The sequence below is a fragment of the Chelonoidis abingdonii genome, chromosome 7 (genome assembly GCF_003597395.2).
Source record: "Chelonoidis abingdonii isolate Lonesome George chromosome 7, CheloAbing_2.0, whole genome shotgun sequence".
Classification (NCBI taxonomy): Eukaryota; Metazoa; Chordata; order Testudines; family Testudinidae; genus Chelonoidis; species Chelonoidis abingdonii.
In genome coordinates, this window is record NC_133775.1 from 34,162,934 (window position 1) to 34,184,221 (window position 21,288).

General features: G+C 38.2%; 1 protein-coding gene across 1 annotated transcript in view; it reads left to right on the forward strand.

Annotated features, from left to right (window-relative positions):
• The first annotated feature begins 369 nt into the window (after positions 1–369).
• BRDT (bromodomain testis associated) overlaps positions 370–21,288 on the forward strand; it is a 40,478-nt gene continuing 19,559 nt past the window's right edge. Inside the window, exons 1-11 of the mRNA XM_032772988.2 lie at positions 370–561; positions 4,600–4,737; positions 5,626–5,755; positions 11,321–11,499; positions 12,896–13,261; positions 14,604–14,732; positions 14,981–15,151; positions 17,354–17,538; positions 17,612–17,901; positions 18,002–18,115; positions 20,988–21,131. Coding sequence (XP_032628879.1) covers positions 370–561; positions 4,600–4,737; positions 5,626–5,755; positions 11,321–11,499; positions 12,896–13,261; positions 14,604–14,732; positions 14,981–15,151; positions 17,354–17,538; positions 17,612–17,901; positions 18,002–18,115; positions 20,988–21,131 — 2,038 coding nt within the window. The remainder of the gene's footprint in view (positions 562–4,599; positions 4,738–5,625; positions 5,756–11,320; positions 11,500–12,895; positions 13,262–14,603; positions 14,733–14,980; positions 15,152–17,353; positions 17,539–17,611; positions 17,902–18,001; positions 18,116–20,987; positions 21,132–21,288) is intronic.

Consider the following 21,288-nt stretch of genomic DNA (forward strand, 5'->3'; position numbering starts at 1 on the left):
GTCTCCCTCACCAACAAGTTGGGCCCATGAATGAGTATAAGTAGAAAACTAACTAGGTGTTTGAGTTATCCAGACCCATCATTCCAGGTTTTTCCAGTATCCTATGTCATTTCTGTGATCTCAAGTGTGCCTTATCACAGTTAGAAATGCATCCAATGAACTGTTTCATTAAAGGAGCTAAAAACGAATGTGTTTAGTATTGCATGTAGCAGTCTCTTTCACCTTATGTACTGAAAGCTTATACTTTTCCTGACTTGGTTTTGTCCCACAATATTTACGTTAATTTATTTTAAAACTTGTTTGTTTGTTTTTTCACAGATTGATGCTATAACAGACCTTGGAACATGTGGCTATAGAAACTCACTAAAGATGTCTGTTCCAAATCAACAGTATCCAACTATTGTTAATCCTCCACCTCCAGAATATATCAATCCTAAAAAAACTGGCTGTTTAACAAATCAACTTCAATATTTACAGAGGGTGGTCATGAAAGCTATGTGGAGACACAACTTTTCCTGGCCATTTCACCAGCCTGTAGATGCTGCAGCACTAAACCTTCCTGTAAGACTCCATTTGAGTATTGTATTAAGTCTTATAATATGTTGAAGAATAAGCAAGTGAAATCTTAAAGATGATCTGAAATGTTGGCTTGAAAAAATGAAATCTGCTACTCTACAGAGATTCTGGGCAGTGCTGCAGTTTAGGCCCCTGGGACTATCTACATCATGCCAGAAGTATTTCAGTCCACAAAGCAGCCCAGGATGGGGAAGTCTATATAGGAGTCTTAAACCACCCCACCCAGCTACTCCTGAGCTGCAAGTTCTGGGCTGCACTTCTTAAAGGTGCAGCACAGACTCTTAGCCCAGGGCTTTACTCCTCCATGACTATATTATGATAGGAATTGTCAGGAAATAATACTTGCTTGTAAACTTTATTGTCCCCAATGAGTAGCTATCAGGTCTGTCTGAGATCTTGCAGTCACTTTCTCCAGAGTGGAGAAAATCCAAATAGCTTCTACCACTGAAAATCTGATGCAACTTGTCAAAATACCATCCTGATTTAATGTTATGTTTGTCTGTTCTAAGGCCTCATTTGAGTTTCTGGTGAGAATGTTTAAAGATGTCAGGGACCTGATGTGCACAAGAGAAATATTAGAAAGAAAAACCCAGATGAATTTTCCATTAGAAAAAGCTTTCTCTTGGGGGATGGGAGTGGGGTACCCTTCTAAAGACACCTGCTCACAAAAGAGTCAATAGTTTCCTGACCCCTTTTAAACGTTTTATAGAGCATTATGTATCCATTCAAACTTTAGTTCAGGGTTCCGAGAATAGTGTCAAGACCTCTTATGGACCCCTTAAAGGTTGACATCTCTTAATGCTTCATAATCTAGAAATTCAGCACCTTTGGAACAGTTTAATATGCTATATTTACTTCTATGCATGTAAGATTTATTAGAAAATATTGACTATTGAAGATGCATTATGTCTTAGAGAATGTTTGTTTGATTGACATTTGGTCTTGTTTGTGAAATGTCCAAGCACTTTACACCAGGAAATTAATGGATTACTTCTGTTCAGTAATCATCATGTCTCTCTGATGGGAAGGTGGTGAAACTGACCGATGATGCTCAAAGCTTCTTTCTCTGTTCTGCTAACAGTGTATCACTTATCTTTTTTCTACACTGCAGAGAAGATGAATACAAATACTAAGGGTTTAAAAAAAATAAACCTTGCGATACTGCCTCAACACCATATGCCTGCTGTATGGCTTTCACTCACTCTTTTGGGGGCTTGATGTAGGGAGAACCTGAGACTCTAACTTGTTTGAGTGGTGAAAGAATTAAGAATGTGTGGTCATTTTCTTGCTAGTATAGTCTGGCTTCTCCCTATATCTGTCCTGTCAAAATCTCCATTTCAAATACAGAATTACGCATCAGTTGACCAGCATAGCTCATTGTGGTAATCCTAAAGTCATCTTGACTTTTAAGTGAAAGACTCATCTTCTGATTTTTAACTTTCATTTTCTATGTGGTGCAACATTTTAATAGCAGACCCCCTTAGATAACCTTCAAGAAACTTAAAAAGGCAAGATTCCATTCTTAAAATCACCTATAAATGTATGCATACCTCCTAAAAGAAGGCTAGCCACATTTCTCAGTTTGGAAGTCCTTATGAGGGTTGTTTTCAATGGCTTGGTTATTGCTTGTACTATAGACTTCCTCTCAAGAAAGTGTATATCCAGTCACAGTCCAGGGGTTAGGCTGCTCACCTGGGATGTGAGAGACCCAGATTTGAATCCCAACTCTACTTGATTTAGAGCAGGGACTTGAACCCGAGTGCACCACATCCTAGGCGAGTGCCCTCAATGCTGAATTATAGCACCAATCTCTGTCTGGACCAATGAATACTTATTTTCTGAAATGGCACACTATAAAATTTAAAAGAATAGAAATTAACTAGATGACCTAACATCTTTCTAATGCCTTACCAAAGAAGACTTAGAAACATAGCAATTGCCATACTGAATCAAACCAGTGGCCCAGTAGTATGCCACTAAGGATCTGTTTCTGAACAATCCCAAAGAAAGGTGTAACAAACCCCAACAAGTGATTATGGGATTACTTGTCCCCAGATAAAGCTTTCTCCTACCCCTGAATAGTTTTTGGCTTATGCACTGAAGTATGAGTGCTTTTATCCCTGCCCAAATCCTTTTTTGTTTGTGTTGTGGGTTTTTTTAAACAATTAACTCTGGCTATAACTCTCATCTTGATGAGATCCTGTGGCAATGAGTTCCACAAGCAAATTGTGTATTATGTGGAAAAAGTGCTTCCTTTCATCAGTTCTAAACTCTCTGCACAATTTGGTGTCCACTGACTGTTCCTTGTATTATCAGACACATCAAATTTCTGTTCATTCTATTTTTTTCAATAACATTCATTATATTGTGTACTCTTATTTTTGCATTTCAGGTTATGGAATCCCAGTCTCTCTCAGTATGAGGTTTTATGCCTTGAACCATTATTGTTACCCAATTCAGCAGCATCCTGAGGGAGTTCAGTATTCTTTCTAATTTTTGGGGGGTGAAGGGGTATATATTCTAGTCTTGTCAAGGAATGGGGCTTCCACCACAACTGCCCTTAGACTTTTAATATGCTGAAAGATGTTGCTCTTAGGTTTATAATTTCTCAACTCAATCAAGTTTCTCCTGGTTATCCCATTAGATTACCCTTAAACTTATCTTTCATTAGTGCCCACATGTACCAGCCATTTATAAATTGTTTCCGTTACGTAGTTGTTACTTAACCAAACTATGGTACAAATACTTTTAACACTTTCTCATAAATCAGTCCCTCCAGACAATCGGTTTTATTTGGAGCAGCAGACAAAACCCTTTATCCATATCTTTCTCTTGACAAACTCATATGGTCAGTTTGTCTAAAAGCACTGTTAAAGTGACTGTCGTCTGCATTTTGTTTTTGTTCTTAGGAGAAACTGTCACTTAAGGTTAATGTTGTAGGTCATTCATTCAAAGTTGTGGCAACAATTGTAGTTAGCCTCAGGGACCGTTCTGCCTCTTCAAATTTCCAAGGCAGCCACTTAGAATTTAACACATACTTTTGGAAATAGTGTAGCTTCAACTTTTGCATAAATTCTGTCTGGCTTTGTTACAAGGACAACAAATATCTAACTTTACCCTTCTGACATTGGAAGGGGACAGGGCGTGGCAGAAGAGATCAGTATTTTGACAATAGCTGTTTTTTAGCTGTGTAGTTTAAATGTTCTTATGGTCGTGTTGTTGAACAGATACTTAAACATTATTATGATGTATTTAGCCTTTTGTTCCAGTGGATAAATTGCTCTAGTTAGAGGTGCTTCAGAGGTTGTCATTACTAACTTAATTATTTGAAGCATACGTAACCCAATTAATGGAAGTGTAAAACTGTTGAATGTTTCTGATTTATTCTAACCGAGAGATTTAACAATTGTGTGCTAATTCCCAGAGGAGGAAGTAAGCAATTCTACTAGGACTCTCTTTTAATTTAAGAGTCAGTCAGCTAGGGATTGAATTCACCTTTGTTTTTAGGGAAGCACCATGGCCCAATGGATAATGTACTAGACAGACATCAAGGGACCTTGACTCTATTCCTAGCTCTGCCTGCAATTTTGTGCAAGTCTCTTTGCCTGTCTTTGCTTCCATTTCTCCATCTGGGAAATGGGGATACTTATTTTCACTTGTACAGCACTTTTCATCTGTTGGTCTCAAAGCGATTTACAAGAAAACTATTATTCCTAGCAGAAGGGCCATTTAGCCACATGGTCCTAATACTATCATGCAATGGGAGGAGTACAAAGAAATTAAGTTCCATAGTACCTCTGCTGTTGTGGCACTTACAATGCTTTTAATGGTAACTTTAAACCTGAAGGAAGCTTTCTTTGAATGGAATGTTCCTGTTCCAAATTCAGCAACATAGTAATTCTATTCTCCTGTAAAGACTAACAGGTTGTCCTCAAATGTACAAGAGCACTTGTGTCCTAGTAACTCTTAATTTAAATTAAATTCACAAATTGTATGGTTTTAACCATCTTTTCAAAACTACAGGATTATTATAATATTATTAAGAAACCCATGGACTTGAGCACAATTAAAAAGCGTTTGGAACATAATTATTATACAAAAGCTACAGACTGCATTGAAGACTTTAAAACTATGTTCACGAACTGCTATGTGTATAACAAGGTAAGTAAAATGCTAAAAAGAAGAGACTGTAGTAAATGTATAGTGTTCAGTAGGCCACATACTCAATTTTGGAAGTGTTCACTATTGATGCATTTTGTTACTTGTAACGGACAACTAACCTAACATGTCTCTGCATTTTAATAGAAAACATTTATTTAAATAGGCTGTTAATACTTATCAAAAGCACCCAGTCAACTTCTAGCCATCTGTACAATTCATCAGAAGGATAAATGTCCCCATACAAGGATACTACCAACAAACCCACTACAACACTACACAACATAGCCCATGTAATTGCACAGCAAATATGTCTAACAATTAAAAAGCTTATCATAAGTAAGACACACTCCTGATTATCCTGAATCCCACACTCCACTCCTTCAGGAAGGTGGGTGAATAGATGAGCTTTGCAATGTATAATTACAAACAAAATAGTGTGTGTCAGACCAAGAGAAGAAGCAACTTTTTAAAATGCTGCTTATGCGTGGCAAACTCAGGCAGTTTTGTTTTAATACTTGATTGCTGTATCCTTAGGATTTGAAGGATGCTCAAGTGAACAGCCTGAAACTTGTCTCTGTGTAGGAGTGGGATGGCTGGGGAAATATAGAAGGAAATAATAAAGGGGTGGAGGGGCATTTATATTTTTCAATATGATCATAACTTGTTGTGGAACTTGTGGAGTAGGTTATGTAACCTTTTTAAGGTTGTTCTGTAATCGGACTTTATTTAGAAACCCTATAATCTGACTTCAGATTGACAGTAAACTTGTAATGCATGATGCAACAGAACATGGGTGTATTATAATGCTACTAAATGTAATACTCTTGTGTTAAAGTATATTGCCTATATTCTGTGATTTACAAACATAATTACCGGCATATCTTGCAGCCAGGCGATGACATTGTTTTTATGGCACAAGAGCTAGAAAAAGTATTTCTGCAGAAAGTGGCACAAATGCCTCCAGAAGAGAGAATAGTTATTGTCAACAAAGGGAAAAGAAAAGGGAAGAAACAAGAAGGTAAATACTAGACTACATACAGTGTTAATATATTAACTTGCTAACAGTTCATTTTAATTACAACTTTTTTCATAAACATCAAATTGTGGGAGAGTTGATGATATTATTGACAAGTCTATAGATTAGTAAAATTTTATGGCGACTGTCGTATTTGGATTAAAACGTAATGCTACTAAACTTTGCTGTGGAGCAGTTGGTCAGGACTCTGTATTTTACAAATGACAACTGTCACTTGATTTTCCTGGAATTCAGCAGACAGGCAAAAAATCATTGCTTCAAGGTTTAAGCAGGTTCAATATGCCAATAATACCCTCTCCAGTTCTCGCTGAATAACTTTAAAAAAAAAAATCTGCATTTTGACAGGAGTTTGAGGTTTAGCTCATTCTTTGCATTGACAGTTAACAGGTACAGTAATATAGTTATAGGAAAAATTGTTTATCCATCTGATGAAAGATGCTTCCTGAAAGGAGCAGAAGTGCAGTGCATATATTCCATTATTGACTTACAATAAAAAAAAAAAAAGCTAGTTAGTTAATATACTTTTAAGAAGTTAAAAGTAAAATTAAGTATTTGAAGAGGGAAATACAAATCTGGGCTAGCCTTCTTCCAGGTGTGATAGCTCTTGACCTGCACACCTCTATCTGGTTTTCTGTTCTCATCTGTCACTAAATTACTGTTTGTCATTGATAAAATTATTTAGTGTTCTTGTACCTCTCCTTCTCTTTCCGTAAAATTAAGATGTTTCTGAGCACTTCATAGAAGTGTCATCTGCTGATTAAAGGTGCTGTATAAAGGAAATATATTTGGAATAGGCCTCTTGATTGATCACAGTTTAAATCACATGACTAACTCAAATAATCAGGTTAAAAAAATTAATCAAGATTAATCTGTTAATTGCACTGTTATACAATAGAATATCAATTTGAAATTTAATAAATTTCGATGTTTTCTACATTTTCATATATATTGATTTCAATTACAACACAATACAAAGTATATATTTTTATTACAAATATTTTCACTGTAACAATGATAAACAAAACATAGTATTTTCACCTCATGAAAGTGCAACTTACAAATGTAAAACTATGTACAAAAAACTGCGTTAAAAAATAAAACCATCTAAAATTTTAGAGGCTACATATCCACTGAGTCCTACTTCTTGTTCAGCCGATTGCTAAGACAAATAAATTTGTTTACATTTACAGGAGATAATGCTGCTCGCTTCTTGTTTACAGTGTCACCAGAAAGTGAGAACAGGTATTTGCATGACACTTTTTTAGCCGGCATTGCAAGGTATTTACATGCCAGGTATGCTAAACATTCATATGCCCCTTCCTGCTTTGACCATCATTCTAGAGGATATGCTTCCATGCTGATGATGTGTTAATTAAATTTGTGACCGAACTCCTTGTGGGAGAACTATGTCTTCTGCTCTGTTTTGCCTGCAGTCTGCCACATATTTCACGTTATAGCAGTCTCGGATGATGACCCAGCACACGTTCTTCATTTTAAGAACACTTGCACTGCAGATTTGACAAAAGGCAAAGAAGGCCCAATATGAGATCTCTAAAGATAGCTACAGCACACAACCCAAGGTTTAAGTATCTGAAGTGCCTTCCAAAATCTGAGTGGGACGAGGTGTGGAGCATGCTTTCAGAAGTCTTAAAAGAGCAATGCTCTGATGTGGAAACTATCAAAAAAGAGAATCAGTCTTCTGCTGGTGGCATCTGACTCAGATGATGAAAATGAACCATGCATCGGTTTTCACTGCTTCGGATTGTTGAGCAGAACCCATCGTCAGTGTGGACGCATGTCCCCTGGAATGGTGGTTGAAGCATGAAGGGACATATGAATCTTTAGCGCAACTGGCACTAGGGTGGCCAGACGTCCCTATTTTATAGGGACAATCCTGATATTTGGGGCATTTTCTTCTATAGGCACCTATTACCCCTCATCCCAGTCCCGATTTTTCACACTTACTGTCTGGTCACCCTATCTGGCTCGTAAATATCTTGCAACACTGGCTACAACAGTGCCATGCAAACACCTGTTCTCACTTTCAGGTGATGTTGTAAACAGGAAGCAGGCAGCATTATCTCCTGCAAATGTAAATAAACTTGTTTGCCTGAGCAATTGGCTGAACAAGATGTAGGACTGAGTGGACTTGCAGGCTCTAAAATTTTACACGGTTTTATTTTTGAATGCAGTTTGTTGTTTTTTTTTGTTTTTTTTTTACTTAATTCTACATTTGTAAGTTCATCTTTCATGATGGAGATTGCACTATGGTACTTGTAATAAAAAGTAAATAATACTTTTCAATTCACCTAATACAAGTATTTGCATTGTTAAAAGAAATATAAAGTGAGCACTGTACACTTTGTTGTAATTGAAATCAATATATTTTAAAATGTAGAAAACACCCAAAAATATTTAAATAAATGAGATTCTATTGTTTAATCACATGATTAATAGTGATTAATTTTTGAATCACTTGACAGCCCTAATTTATAAACATTTAACCATTCTAATACCTTTTGGACTAGTGCCTACCTCACTGTCTCTCAAATGAATAAATGAAGGTAGAGAAGCTTTTTAACTGCTACATAACAATATACTGCTTCTCATTTCCTTTCGCAATGAGAATATATACTTTGGTCATGAACTGGGTATCAGTTTGGAAATCTAATCTAAAATGGCTCTACCATTATGCTCTCCAAATAAGTTCCCCTGCCTCCCCGACTCTACATATTTGGAGCTTTGTGAGTCATACCTTTTTTTAATTAAAAGTTATACATAACTAGGGTGACCAGATGTCCCAACTTTATAGGGACAGTCCCGATTTTGGGGGGGGGGGTCATCTTATATAGGCTCCTACTAATCCTCCACCCCCATCCCAATTTTTCACATTTGCTGTCTGGTCACCCAATACATAACAATGTTTATCATAGTTTCAGAAGTTTATGCTTGTCTGTTTTCAAAATGCTGTACATTGCCAGAGAGACATTTAACAAGAAAGATGTGAGAATCTATTCTCTATAGAAATCACCAGTAAATTAAGTTGGATTTGCCTTGAAACTACAAGATAGATACACAATGACACAGGTGACAACTCTTGGGTCTGTGCACTTGGCAGTAGACCAGCAGTCATGAGCTGTTATCACTAACAAGATACTGTGTGCTGCCTTAAGGTGCTGCAGCTCTAATGATCTCCAGTTCTCTCATGACTCCTTCACTTCTGACAGTAAAGAGGCACTGCTCTCAGCTGCCTCTACTGTATCACCCTCTTCACTTGATGGCTATCTACCAAAACTTGTGTAATCTGTAATTGTGTCCTGTTTTGTGTCTTTTGACTCCTCTTTAAATATTCTGTTACTGCTGTACTTATGGTGTAGGTCTCACAGCTCCATGGTTTCTGAAGTTAATCCTCTGACAAACAGTTCTACTACTTTTGAAGAAGAAAGAGGAGACTTGAGGATTTCCCTGTTTCCTTTTCTCTCTGGTATATCTGAGAAGCATCCCAAGGAGAGGCCCTAACTGTTTTTGAGCCTTGCCCTGTTGCATCCCACCCCTAAAGCAGCTGAGCCAAAAATAAAAAAGGACAAGCTAACTGGGAGAACAGGACCTACCCCCCCGCCCCAAAATCAAGTGGCATTGCATTTTGGCATGCCTGAGGCAACTGCCCTATTTGCCCATCTTGAGAACTGGCCCTAAGCATCCTTACAGTGTCTTAAAATGACCTGGTGTGGTGTCTGCTAGATGAATAAAAGTCTGCTTTGAGGTGGACCATGACTTACTACTTTATTTTACCACGTTACTCTTCTGGTCTCCCCAGTGCACCCTGGAAGACCATAAGCCTCCATGCTTGAAAGCCTCATGTGAAGCAGAATAAGGGATCTTCATTATGTTGAGTGTCTACACGAATGCCACACCTCTCCTGTTTACTCAAAAGTATGTGCCTCCACTGCCTGGCTATTGCCTAATCTAGATATAAGGTGTCCTTGGAACATTTGGCACTTAAATAAATATATAAACTTTCATGGCGCTTTTGGCTAGCACTTGTGCTGAGAAAATTACTGATGTTCCTCCATGAATCTCCCTAAGGAGAGTTTAGTTTCTCTTTAAGACTGGCTTATTCTTATTTTTGATACTGAACAGGACCAGGCCAGACATCTTGAAAGGGCTAGAGTGGCAGTGAAAAATTACCAGTGCTGACAACAGCCACACTACCCTGGAAGTCTATACAAGTGGTAGCTAGGAAGAAAGCTGGCTCCTAGGGATAAGTCCAGCTTTCCTTTCCATCCTCTTGGAGAAGATTGTTCTGGAAAATGAGTCAATTTTGATGCCTCATTTTTGTGCCATTCCATCTTACATTAAATTCTTCATTAACGAGGTGATACTGTAAACAAATCTTACTACTTTAGAGCTGGTATCAAGATTCAGTTTCAATAAGTCACCTATCAAGATTATTCATACACTCTGACACCCATCTCAGGAAGGTTCTCTTCCACAATCCATTTCAAAGATCTTAAGGACTTCATGTGGAATGAATAATGTCCTGCGATAACCTACCCAACCTCTCTTGCTTATCACCACAACATGTTCTGCTCTGAGAACCATCTCTTAATGTTTGGCCGAGCTAATATTTTATTGTCACGCCTTTGGCAGGCCTTTGATTTTTAGGGTCACCTTAAAGGAACATCTGCCTCTACACTGAACCTTCAATCAGACTTCACATAGGAGATTTCTGAGGGCAGCCACTTGCCGTACACAACAATAAATCAGTGTTGCTTGAACTCCTCAAGTTTAATAATTAGCTTGCTTAAATGGTCTTACAGAATCTCTTTTCCAAGCTGACTAAGTGCTTCTCCAAATTAGTAAACTTACTTTTGGAATATTGGGCTCTTAGTAGAACTTAAATTATAGAGAGGATTTCTGTCATCACTGTTTATCGGGTATCTGTTTCTAGTTCCAGTACTACTTCTATTCCACATTTTTAAATCCAAATGACAGACCTCAATGGAGAAATTCTATTTCCAAGAATAGAGACCTAAAAAAGCCCGTGTCTCTCTGGGAAAAAAAGATGATTTAACTAACTATTGCTTTCAAAGATAAATAGTTTAGTTCAGTTTTTTTTTTCAAGGACATTAACTCAGTTGAAGACTCTTGGGGGCACTATGGCTCCACTACTGAACTAGCACTGCAGATCTAAACCAGACGAGTCCCCATCTGGTCTTGCATTAGGAGCATGGATGCAAGAATGGTAATTGTTGCACTTATGTATAGCTTCAGAGAGCATCAATTGCAAGTAAGTATTTTGTCAATTGAAAATAAGACCATGTAGCCTTTGGGCCTATGAACAGGAGCTTTGTGAAAGGAAATATTATGACTGGCATGTAAAGATGGGGGGTTTGATACATTCATCAATGGGATTATGACTAAGTTGCCTGCAATGACAGGAGACTGGACTTGATGACCTGGAAGATCTCTTCTGTAAGCACATAGGACTGGAATTGTTGGGACACCAAAGTACACATCTCAGAGTAAATTGGTTTGATTTATTAGGAGCTCTGCTGCCTGATTCAGGAGTTTGTACCACTAAGCAAAATCAACTGCAGAAGCAACTTGAAAGCATTGTTAAGCAGCCTCACGTGATGACTCCAGTACCGCAGCAGCTTGTGCTAGCCCCTCTGTCAATGGCTCAATCGACTACCTTCATGTCAGCCACACTACCTATAATAAAAGTAAGTTACCTTTTGCATACTGGCTTCTAAATGAAAGTAGATTGATACTGTCTGAGGCAGTAGTTGGTACATCCATGTATAGTGTGGATCACAATGCACAAAACTAATGGAACACAATTTAACATTGTGCACTGTGAATAAGCACAACTTATTTATCTTGCATCTTACAAAGTGTAGATTTTTTTTTTTTTGTATACACAATTTCCGATGTCTCGAATAAGTGGGGCAGCACTAATTACAGTATATAGGGCAGAGGTTGAGTCAAAAATGTAGGGTTACTGCATATTTAAATCTTGGTGTTTTGCTTTTCTTTGTGCTCAGGTGAGTTAATGAATGTGTTCTTTTGTTTTTTTAGAAAGATAGTTTGAGAGACTGGTAGCTTTGCTCTATGTTGAGTTAAAGGTGGTTTCCCACTGTGGGGACAGATCTCTGCTTAACTTCAAAATTAAATATTCAAAAGGAACTGACCTAGTTTTAATGCAAACTAAGTCCATGATATGATGGAAATGTTCAGTTTTCAAAATAACCATACTGCCTGTTAAATCTACAACAGAATAGTTATCTTAAATAAGTTCTGTATGAGCTACCTAGGGCAGCCCTGAGGATTCAGGGGGCCTGGGGCAAAGCAATTTCGGGGCCCCTTCCATAAAGAAAAGTTGCAAAACTACAGAATACTATAGTCTCATAGGGGCCTTGCTGGGCCCAGGGCCTGAGGCAAATTGCCCCGCCCCTGGGCAGCCCTGGAGCTACCAGAAACAATTGCTGCTATCTGGACCTGTGTGTGAAAACACGCCATTTTGGTGATCAAACCATCTCATATCAACTAGCTTTGTTTCAAGTATTCCAGCTGGAAACATGAATGCTCTCTCCCAGACCTTTTTCCGAAAAGTAAAAATACGAATCCAAGTGTCTTAGTGAGTCAGTGGCAAAGTGCATATGTTGTATCTCTTCCAAACCAGAGGGAGCACAATTTTAGACACAACCTAAGAGCTAAAAACTTATACTCATGGCCTCTAATTAGGCCTCAAATACTAGAGTGCAGGAATATTTGTATTTGCTGGTGACTAGCTGTTGTAATATCAAATTCATAATCTAGTAACTTTTTTGAGATTTTTACCCTGCTTACGTGATGGCAAAATAAATTAAACTGTAGTACACTTTCCTTCAAACTCTAACGAAAGCCTTACACTTTGATGCTAGATTGTAACGCTTTGCTGAGAATGTGGGTCTTAAATATAAAAATATAGAAACAAGCTCAACAGTTGTAGAGAAAAAATACAGAAGTTTATCTAAAAAAACCAAACTAAACAAAAGTTTCTCTTTTGCTATTTATTGTGGAATTGTGCGATTCTAGTTACTTGAAATATTCTATGTAAACTTTTTTTTTGTTTTCTAGGTTAAAAAGGGTGTGAAAAGGAAGGCTGATACTACTACTACAATATCCACAGCAAGCTGTGAATCTTCTCCAGCACTTAATGAACCAAAAATTGCTAAAATATCATGTAGAGGAGACAGTGAACATAGTGTACCAGACAGTTATCTAAAGAAAGACTTGCCAGATTCTCAACAGCCACTTGAAGTTGTCAAAAATGTTCAATTATCAGAACAACTAAAGCATTGTAGTGAAATCCTTAAAGAAATGTTTGCAAAGAAACATGCATCATATGCTTGGCCTTTCTATAACCCTGTAGACATTAGAGCTTTGGGGCTCAATGACCACCATGATACCATGAAATGCCCTATAGACCTTGGAACTATTAAGGTAAGGGGTTTTGGCTAGATTCACAACTCTGGTTTATTCTCCTTTGTAGGGAATTTATGGTCATAAATTAAATATCTTTTAAATTGAATCTAAAAATGTCATGAAGACTTGGTTCTTTAAGGAAAGTAAACCGAGGCACAAAGACTGCATATCCTGCTATATGTAGTGTCTTATGGTTATTTCATGTTATTGATTAACTGGTAAAGTAATTAGTTTGCTTGCTTGTAGGGTGAACTGAGCTTAAAAATTAGTAAAAGGGCTTAAGTTACAGTTAAGACTTTCACTCACACAAATGTCTAGTGGTGGTGCAAGCATTCCAAGTCTCTAGCCTACCTGTATAAACCCATCGGGGCACATGTCAAAGTACCTTTTGGGTCACCTTTATATATGATTATTGTTAGCATATATAAAAAAGGTAAGTCTTTATCGCTTTCCCAGTATTTAAGCATCACTCTAGCCCTTCAGACTCAGTCTCATGATGCAGTCTGAAACCGCAGACACCCAGATGTCTCAACTGTGTGAGCTCCCTGTTTTGTCTTAAACTTAACTGCTCCCCCATCTTAAGTGGTAGGGAGATAATTCAAACTTTGTCATGTTTGTCCCCATTTATAAGAAACAAATATGTCCTTTAGACAGTGTAGTCAATGACTGAAAAAATGGATACCTATTTTTATAAAATGTTGCTTTCTAAAGTTCGGTTCCTAGACCCAAATTTAGCTACCTAAATAAGTGGCCTACGTTTCAGAAGAGTTGAGATCTTAATGGCTCCTGCTGACTTCAATGGAACTGTTGGATACTCAGTTCTTCTGAAAAATTAGACCACTTATTTAGGTTGCTAAATTGGGGTCTGGGAACCCAACTTCAAGTGCCCATATATTTTTTTTTTTTTTTTTTATGGATTGGAAAACCTTGGCATGGATTTATTTACAGAGTATTTCAGTCATCTACGTGACTTACTATACAAATTAAATAAATGCAGATTCCTTATAATCTATAACTGAACATTAGCTAATGGTGTTTGGTACTATAACAGAGAATTTAGTTATTCAAGCTCGTTAATATTGTAGCTTTAAGTTATATTGCTGACAGTTAATATTTGCAACAGAATATTCTGACTCAGAATATTCTATGTGGTGTATGAGGTTATGCGGTGTTTGGTTTGTTTTTTGTTGGTGTTTTTTGGAGCTTCTGCAGTATGGTAACCCTACTGCACCAGATTTATTCTGATGCTGGAAGTGTCAATTTTCCTCGACCACTTACTTTTGGCGTTAGTCCCAGATACATAGTCTGTATCTTGCATTTTAGATCTAAACTTTAACTTCATTATTCTGTTTCCTCATAGAAGAAAATGGATAACTATGAATATAAAGATACACAAGAGTTTGCTGCAGATATTAGATTAATGTTTATGAATTGCTACAAATACAACTCTCCAGACCATGAAGTGGTTGCTATGGCAAGAAAACTGCAGGCGAGTTCTCCATTTCATTTATTAAGTGATAAGTCCTTATGGCACCTTAGAGACTAACAAATTCTGGAGCATCTAAGGTTCCCACTGTAGAGCTGTTCTGGTAATGGGTCTTGGAGAATTAGCTTCTGAGAGAGGAGAAATCACTGGGTGCTAGACCATTCTAGGACATCTAGACCAATATAAAGAGATCAGTAAAGATGATATACTCTCCTATAAAGAGGTCCCAACTTTTTTTATTTATATTTTAGGATATCTTTGAGATGCAATTTGCCAAAATTCCAGATGAACCGTCACAGCCCAAAACAGAAATAGCAAGTGCTTTTTCTAGTGAAAGCAGCAGTGATGACTCCTCTGAAGAAAGATCATCTGAAGATTCAGAAGAGGAAAGAACACGAAACCTTGTAAAGCTTCAGGAGCAAGTAAGCAACAATGCTCTGTACAAAGTGCACGACTATTGTAGCCTGCGGTGGCTCTCGTTCACATGTGTCCATTCTAAGGTCTAGAACCATGAGCTGTCTGTAAAGAGTCTTTTAAATGTATGTACCAAAAGGTGCATTATCCTCTTGTGTGGTAGCACATTGTGCTGTGGTTACTTTGTGGGAGATGGCAGGTTCTCTAACAGCAGGCTAACTTTTTACATACTGGCTTCAGAGCCTTCAGTAGGCTGTTGTTGTTGGTTGTTTGTTTGACTAGGGTATCTGCTACCGGTGTGTGTGGGGGGAGGGGGCGGGGGGGGGTTAAATGCATTGGATTAAAATTTCAAAAGTGCCTAAATCCAGTTGGTATTGCCTTGTTCTGAAGCCCTAATCACATTGGGCTCTTTGCACCTCTCAAGCAGTTGAAGAGGAAGCCAGTTAGCATCAAGACAAGTCACTTAGGGCAGTGGTTTTCAAACTGTCGGTCACAACCCTGTAAATGGTTGCAGAATGGAAGGCACTGGGTTGCAGTGGCTCTGGTTAGCGCCACCGACTGGGCCATTAAAAGTCCCGTTGGTGGTGCTGCCTGGCAAAGGCAGGCTAGTCCCTATCTGTTCTGACACCACACTGTGCCCCAGAAGCGGCCAGTGGTTCCTGGCCAATGGGAGCTGGAGGGGATGGTGCCTCTGCCTAGGAGCTGGACCTGAATTTGAGTATGTTGAAGTTCTGTGGAAAGCAGGTTAATAAGAAGCTAGGCTACATTAGACTGTTGCAAACAAGATTGTGAAGTTTCTACTGATCATTGCTGGATGTGCCTGTCTGAGGAACAATATCAGTAGGAATTATTCTGGCATAGTGTAAAGATCATAGGTCAAATCTAAAAATTTATTGCAAATCTAAGGGAATGTAATTCATCTGACACTGTTCTCAACTCCTAATTTAAGAGGAGGCTGCATGCAGACTCTCTCTCTCTCTCTCTCTCATCCACAACCTCCAAATCCTAAGAATGAACAAGGCTACTATATTTTCAATCTCTCCGCAGGCAAGAAAGCATCAGTGATAAGTCGTTTATAAATTAATTGCACCTCTGAAACTTAAACCCTCAACAAAATTTAAAGTTGGAACGTCAACAGCTCCTCTATTTTCTGTCAGTTTACAGTGTTGAGAGCCTTCCTTCATAAAGGGACTGCAACCTTAACATCTTACTCTTTTTTTAAAAAATATAATTTATTGAATTTTAATGAGCATAGTCACTGTGAGATTCCATCAGGACAATTACTGGTCTTTTTGCATCTCTTTCAAGATGCACAAATTCTGGCTAAAGTCCAGAGAAGTGCTACAAAATCTAATGAAAGGTGGATGGGTTTTAGCTCTAAATTTCAGTGTGCTGAGCTACTTAATTTGGAAAAGATGACTACTCAAGCAATATCAAGATGTGAGTTCTCCATTTTTGCTGAGGGCTGAGGGATTAACTGATTGATTATCACCCTTACTTCTGCTTAACTGTTCTGCAGCAAACTATCCAGCTAATGTCTCAGTTAGACTTCTTATTCATCCTTTCCTCTTTTAATCCCTGTGCAATGTAAACTGGTCCTTTTTTTTTTTTTTTCTTTTTCTTTTTTTAACTTGGACAAAACATGTGTTTTGTCTCTGCAGGTGGTGGTGTATAGTTCCAGCTGATTATGTCGAAGCCAGTACTTTGTCTTGGTTTCAGTATAATCGTCTGTCTAGACTACCCGACTTGCAGAATAGCTTGGACTTATTATGTGAAGACTCTGCCCCTCCATCCTCTCTAAACTACCTTGCACAGAACCACCTCATAGGAGGTGGGAAGTGGTGCACTGAGACACTTGAGCCCCAAGTTTTTCATGCTAAAGAAGAGCTTTGGGATGTTCCTGCAGCAAGACAGATTTTTTTTTAATTGATTTGATTGATTGAAAGCCTGGGAGGAGGATGGCAAGAGACAACCCTCATGTGCACATGTGCCTGCTACAAATGTTCTCCCTCTAACGTAAGCCCCCATTTTCCAAAGCTCCCCTCATCCTGTTTGTTCTACCTTCCAAAATCTTGTTACACCACTGAGTAAACACCCTGCCCAGCTGCCAAAACTCCTCCATGGCCTTCAGGACCAGTTTCACCCTCCCCAGTATTTTTCCTGTAATGACTGTCAAGATGCTTAGTTTCTTTCCTTTTTTTCTTTGACAGCTTAAAGCTGTTCATCAGCAGTTGCGGGCTTTGGCCAAAACCTCCTTGCCCAAGCTGAGGAAGAAAAAAGGAAAGCCTAAAAAGGGGAAGAGAGGCAAAGAAAAATCCAAACACACACATGTGAATCAAAAGAAGAAAAAGTTAAAGCAAAAAAAGAAATTGAAGAAAAAACTGTCTTTAAATATGTAAGTGTGAGGGTTGTGTGGGTAACAAATTATTTTAAATTGCTCTCAATGCAGTAAGCTCTCTCTTTTGCAGTAAGTCAAAGAAAACAAAGCAGCAAGTCTCATTGGCACGTAAATCAGAAGATGAGGATAGTGCCAAGCCTATGAATTATGATGAAAAAAGGCAGTTGAGTTTGGACATAAATAAACTTCCTGGAGATAAGCTTGGAAAAGTAGTATATATAATACAGTCAAGAGAGCCTTCACTGAGAAACTCTAATCCTGATGAGATAGAAATAGACTTTGAAACTTTAAAAGCATCAACACTTAGAGAACTAGAGAAATACGTGATGGCTTGTTTAAGGAAAAGACCAAGAAAACATGGTGTGTGTATATATCATGGATCAATGCTACACAATCTGTTTAGCCAGAATCTGTTTTGGGTTTGGATGTAGCTCTTAATGTTTCTTTCTTTCACATACAGCTAAGAAACCAGACAAGTCAAAAGAAGAACTTAATTTTGAGAAAAAACAAGAGTTGGAAAAGAGGCTGCTGGATGTCAATGGGCAGTTAAACCCTAAAAAGCAAAACACCAAACGTAATGTGACCATTAATTGTACTACTTCCTTCTTTATAATGCGATTTCCTCCTGAGGTCTGTACTCTGATGTAACTGGTGGGATTTCTTCCTTTTAGAATATTAAAGGCACTAAGAGTTGCCAGCCGTCACTTTCTAACCTGCAAGAGTGGGGGATCTCTCCTACGTTGTCTACTATACCACAACAGCAATTTTGTTGGTCAACTATATTTTTTTCCTTCTGTCCCAGACTTTGTTACAGAACCTTTTCTGTAGCTTTTGTTAATATTTTTAGAAAACGTTCTCTTGTGCCTCACGGGGTTAGCATCTCTCAAGCAATATAGGGTGCCAGTCAGACCATAAGAATTGTCAGTTGCACCAGCACAAAAGTCTATTTTGTGTGGCATCTTGCATCTGACAATGGCTAATAGCAAATGCTTCAGAAAAAATTTACTTAACCATGTTCCTCTGTTTTCAAATCCTATTGTGGTGTGCATACTGAACTGGTTCTTTTCCATCTTCTTCATCTTTTCTTTCAGATGGTAAAGACACAGCCAAGTGCCTGCAAAAAGTGTGCAGTTAAAAACGGTCCATAAGAAATATCTTGGTCACTGGCTGCACCCAGCAGCTTCAGTGCAGTGGGATCCAGGGAGAGTGGCACTTGAACTCTAGTGTCAACAGATTAAATTCAACAGTAATTCAGCCCGGAGGGTCTAATACTTCTGGAATGCATTGGTCAAGGGGTCATTATTTGGTTAAGGGGTCATCTACAATTACAGCATTACCACTGTAGTGCTTTGTGAAGACCCTACCTACGCTGACAGGAGAGCTTCGCCAGTTGGTCTAGTTAGTTATTGCCTCTTGGGAAGGTGAAGTACACCTCTACCTCGATATAATGCTGTCCTCGGGAGCCAAAAAATCTTACCGTGTTATAGGTGAAACCGCATTATATCGAACTTGCTTTGATCCACCAGAGTGCGCAGCCTTGCCCCCCTGGAGTTCTGCTTTACTGTGTTGTAGCCAAATTCGTGTTCTATCGGGTCGTGCTATATCGAGGTAGAGGTGTATATCGATGGGAGACACCCTCCCATTGATGTAGCGCTGTCTAGGCTGAGTTAGGTCAGTGTAACTCTGTCAGCCAGGGGTATGGACTACTAGGTCGGTAGTATAGACCAAACCTAAGAATCTGCATCAGTGCCAGCCTCTCCAGCTCCCACTGCTGGATTCTGTTGGAGTTGTGCTTTGATCCCTTCAAAGTACTAAGCTATGTCAGTTATGAAGGATGTGACAAGATGCATTCAGGCTAGGGCTGTCAAGCAAGCAACTAAAAAAATTAATCACATGATTAAACAATTCTTAAACATTTTTGGATATTCTACATTTTCAAATGTATTGATTTCAATTACAACACAGAATACAAAGTATACAGTGCTCACTTTTTATTTATTTTTTGATTACAAGTATTTGCACTGTAAAAATTTTTTTCAGTTTACCTAATAGAAGTCCTGTAGTGCAATCTCTTTATCATGAAAGTTGAACTTACAAATGTAGAATTATGTGCAAAAAAAAATGCATTCAAAAATAAAACCATCTAAAATTTTAGAGCCTGCAAGTCCACTCAGTCCTCCTTCTTGTTCAGCCAATAGCTAAGAGAAACAAGTTTCTTTTGCCTGCTTTTTTCTTACAAAGTCACCTGAAAGAGAACAGGTATTTGCAGCACACTGTTGTAGCTGGTATCACAAGATATTTACATGCTAGATGTGCTAAAGATTCATATGCCTCTTCATGCTTCAGCCATTGTTCCAGAGGATATGCTTCCATGGTGATGACGCTTGTTTAAAAAAATAGTGGGTTAATTAAATTTGTGACTTTACTCCTTAAGGGAGAGTTGTATGTCTGCTGCTCTGTTTTACCCTCATTCTGCCATATATTTCATGTTATAGTGGTCTTGGAAGATGACCCAGCACATGTAGTTCCTTTTAAGAACACTTTCACTGCAAATTTGACAAAATGCAAAGAAGGTACCAATGTGCGATTTAAAAAGATAGCTACAGGACTGGACCCAAGTTTTAAGAATCTGAAGTGCCTTCCAAAATCTGAGAAGGACGGGGTCTGGAACATGCTGGCAGAAGTCTTAAAAGAGCAACACTCCAATGAGGAAACTACAGAACCCGAACCACCAAAAAAGAAAAGCCACCTTCTGCTGGTGGCATCTGACTTAGATAATGAAAATGACCATGCGTTGGTCTGCATTGCTTTGGATTGTTGTTGAGTAGAACCCATCATCAGCATGGATGCATGTGCCTTGGAATGGTAGTTGAAGCACAAAGGGACATATGATTCTTTAGCACATCTGGTACATAAATATCGTGCAATGCCGGCTATGACAGTGTCACGAACACCTGTTCTTACTGTCAGGTGACGTTGTAAACAAGAATCAGGCAACATTATTTCCTGCAAATGTAAACAAACTTGTTTGCCTGAGCAATTGACTGAACAAGAAGTAGGACTGAATGGACTTGCAGGATCTAAAATTTTACATGGCTTTATTTTTGAATGCAGTTTTTTGTACATAATTCTATGTTTGTATGTTCAACTTTCATGATAAAGAGATTGCACTACTGTACTTGCAATAAGTGAATTACAAACTTTGTTTTTTTACAGTGCAAATACTTTTAATCAAAATAAATAAAGTGAGCACTGTACACTTTGTATTCTGTTGTAATTGAAATCAATATATTTGAAAATGTAGAAAACATCCAAAAATATTTAAATAAATGGTATTCTATTATTGATTAACCGTGATTAATTTTTTTAATCACTTGACAATTCTACTTAACATTATAAGACTTTCAGTGCTATTACACTTTTAACTTCCTTTTCTTATCTTTCAGCTGAAAATAACACTATGCCAAAGATTATTGGTGGACCAAGGCGACTGAGTGAGAGTAGCAGCAGCAGCAGCTGCTCCTCAGACTCTAGCAGCAGCAGCACTAGCAGTGATTCTAGCTCTTCAGATACCAATGACTCTGAATCAGGTCAGATAACCTCATTGTATAGCATTTGCCTCTTGAGATATAGGACCTGATGCTTAAGAATTGACAAAAGAAGCTTCAGTTTGCATACTTCTAGGCCTATGGACTTGCTGTATTTTCCAGGGTGCCATAGACTACTCAAATGCTATAAAGTAAAAAT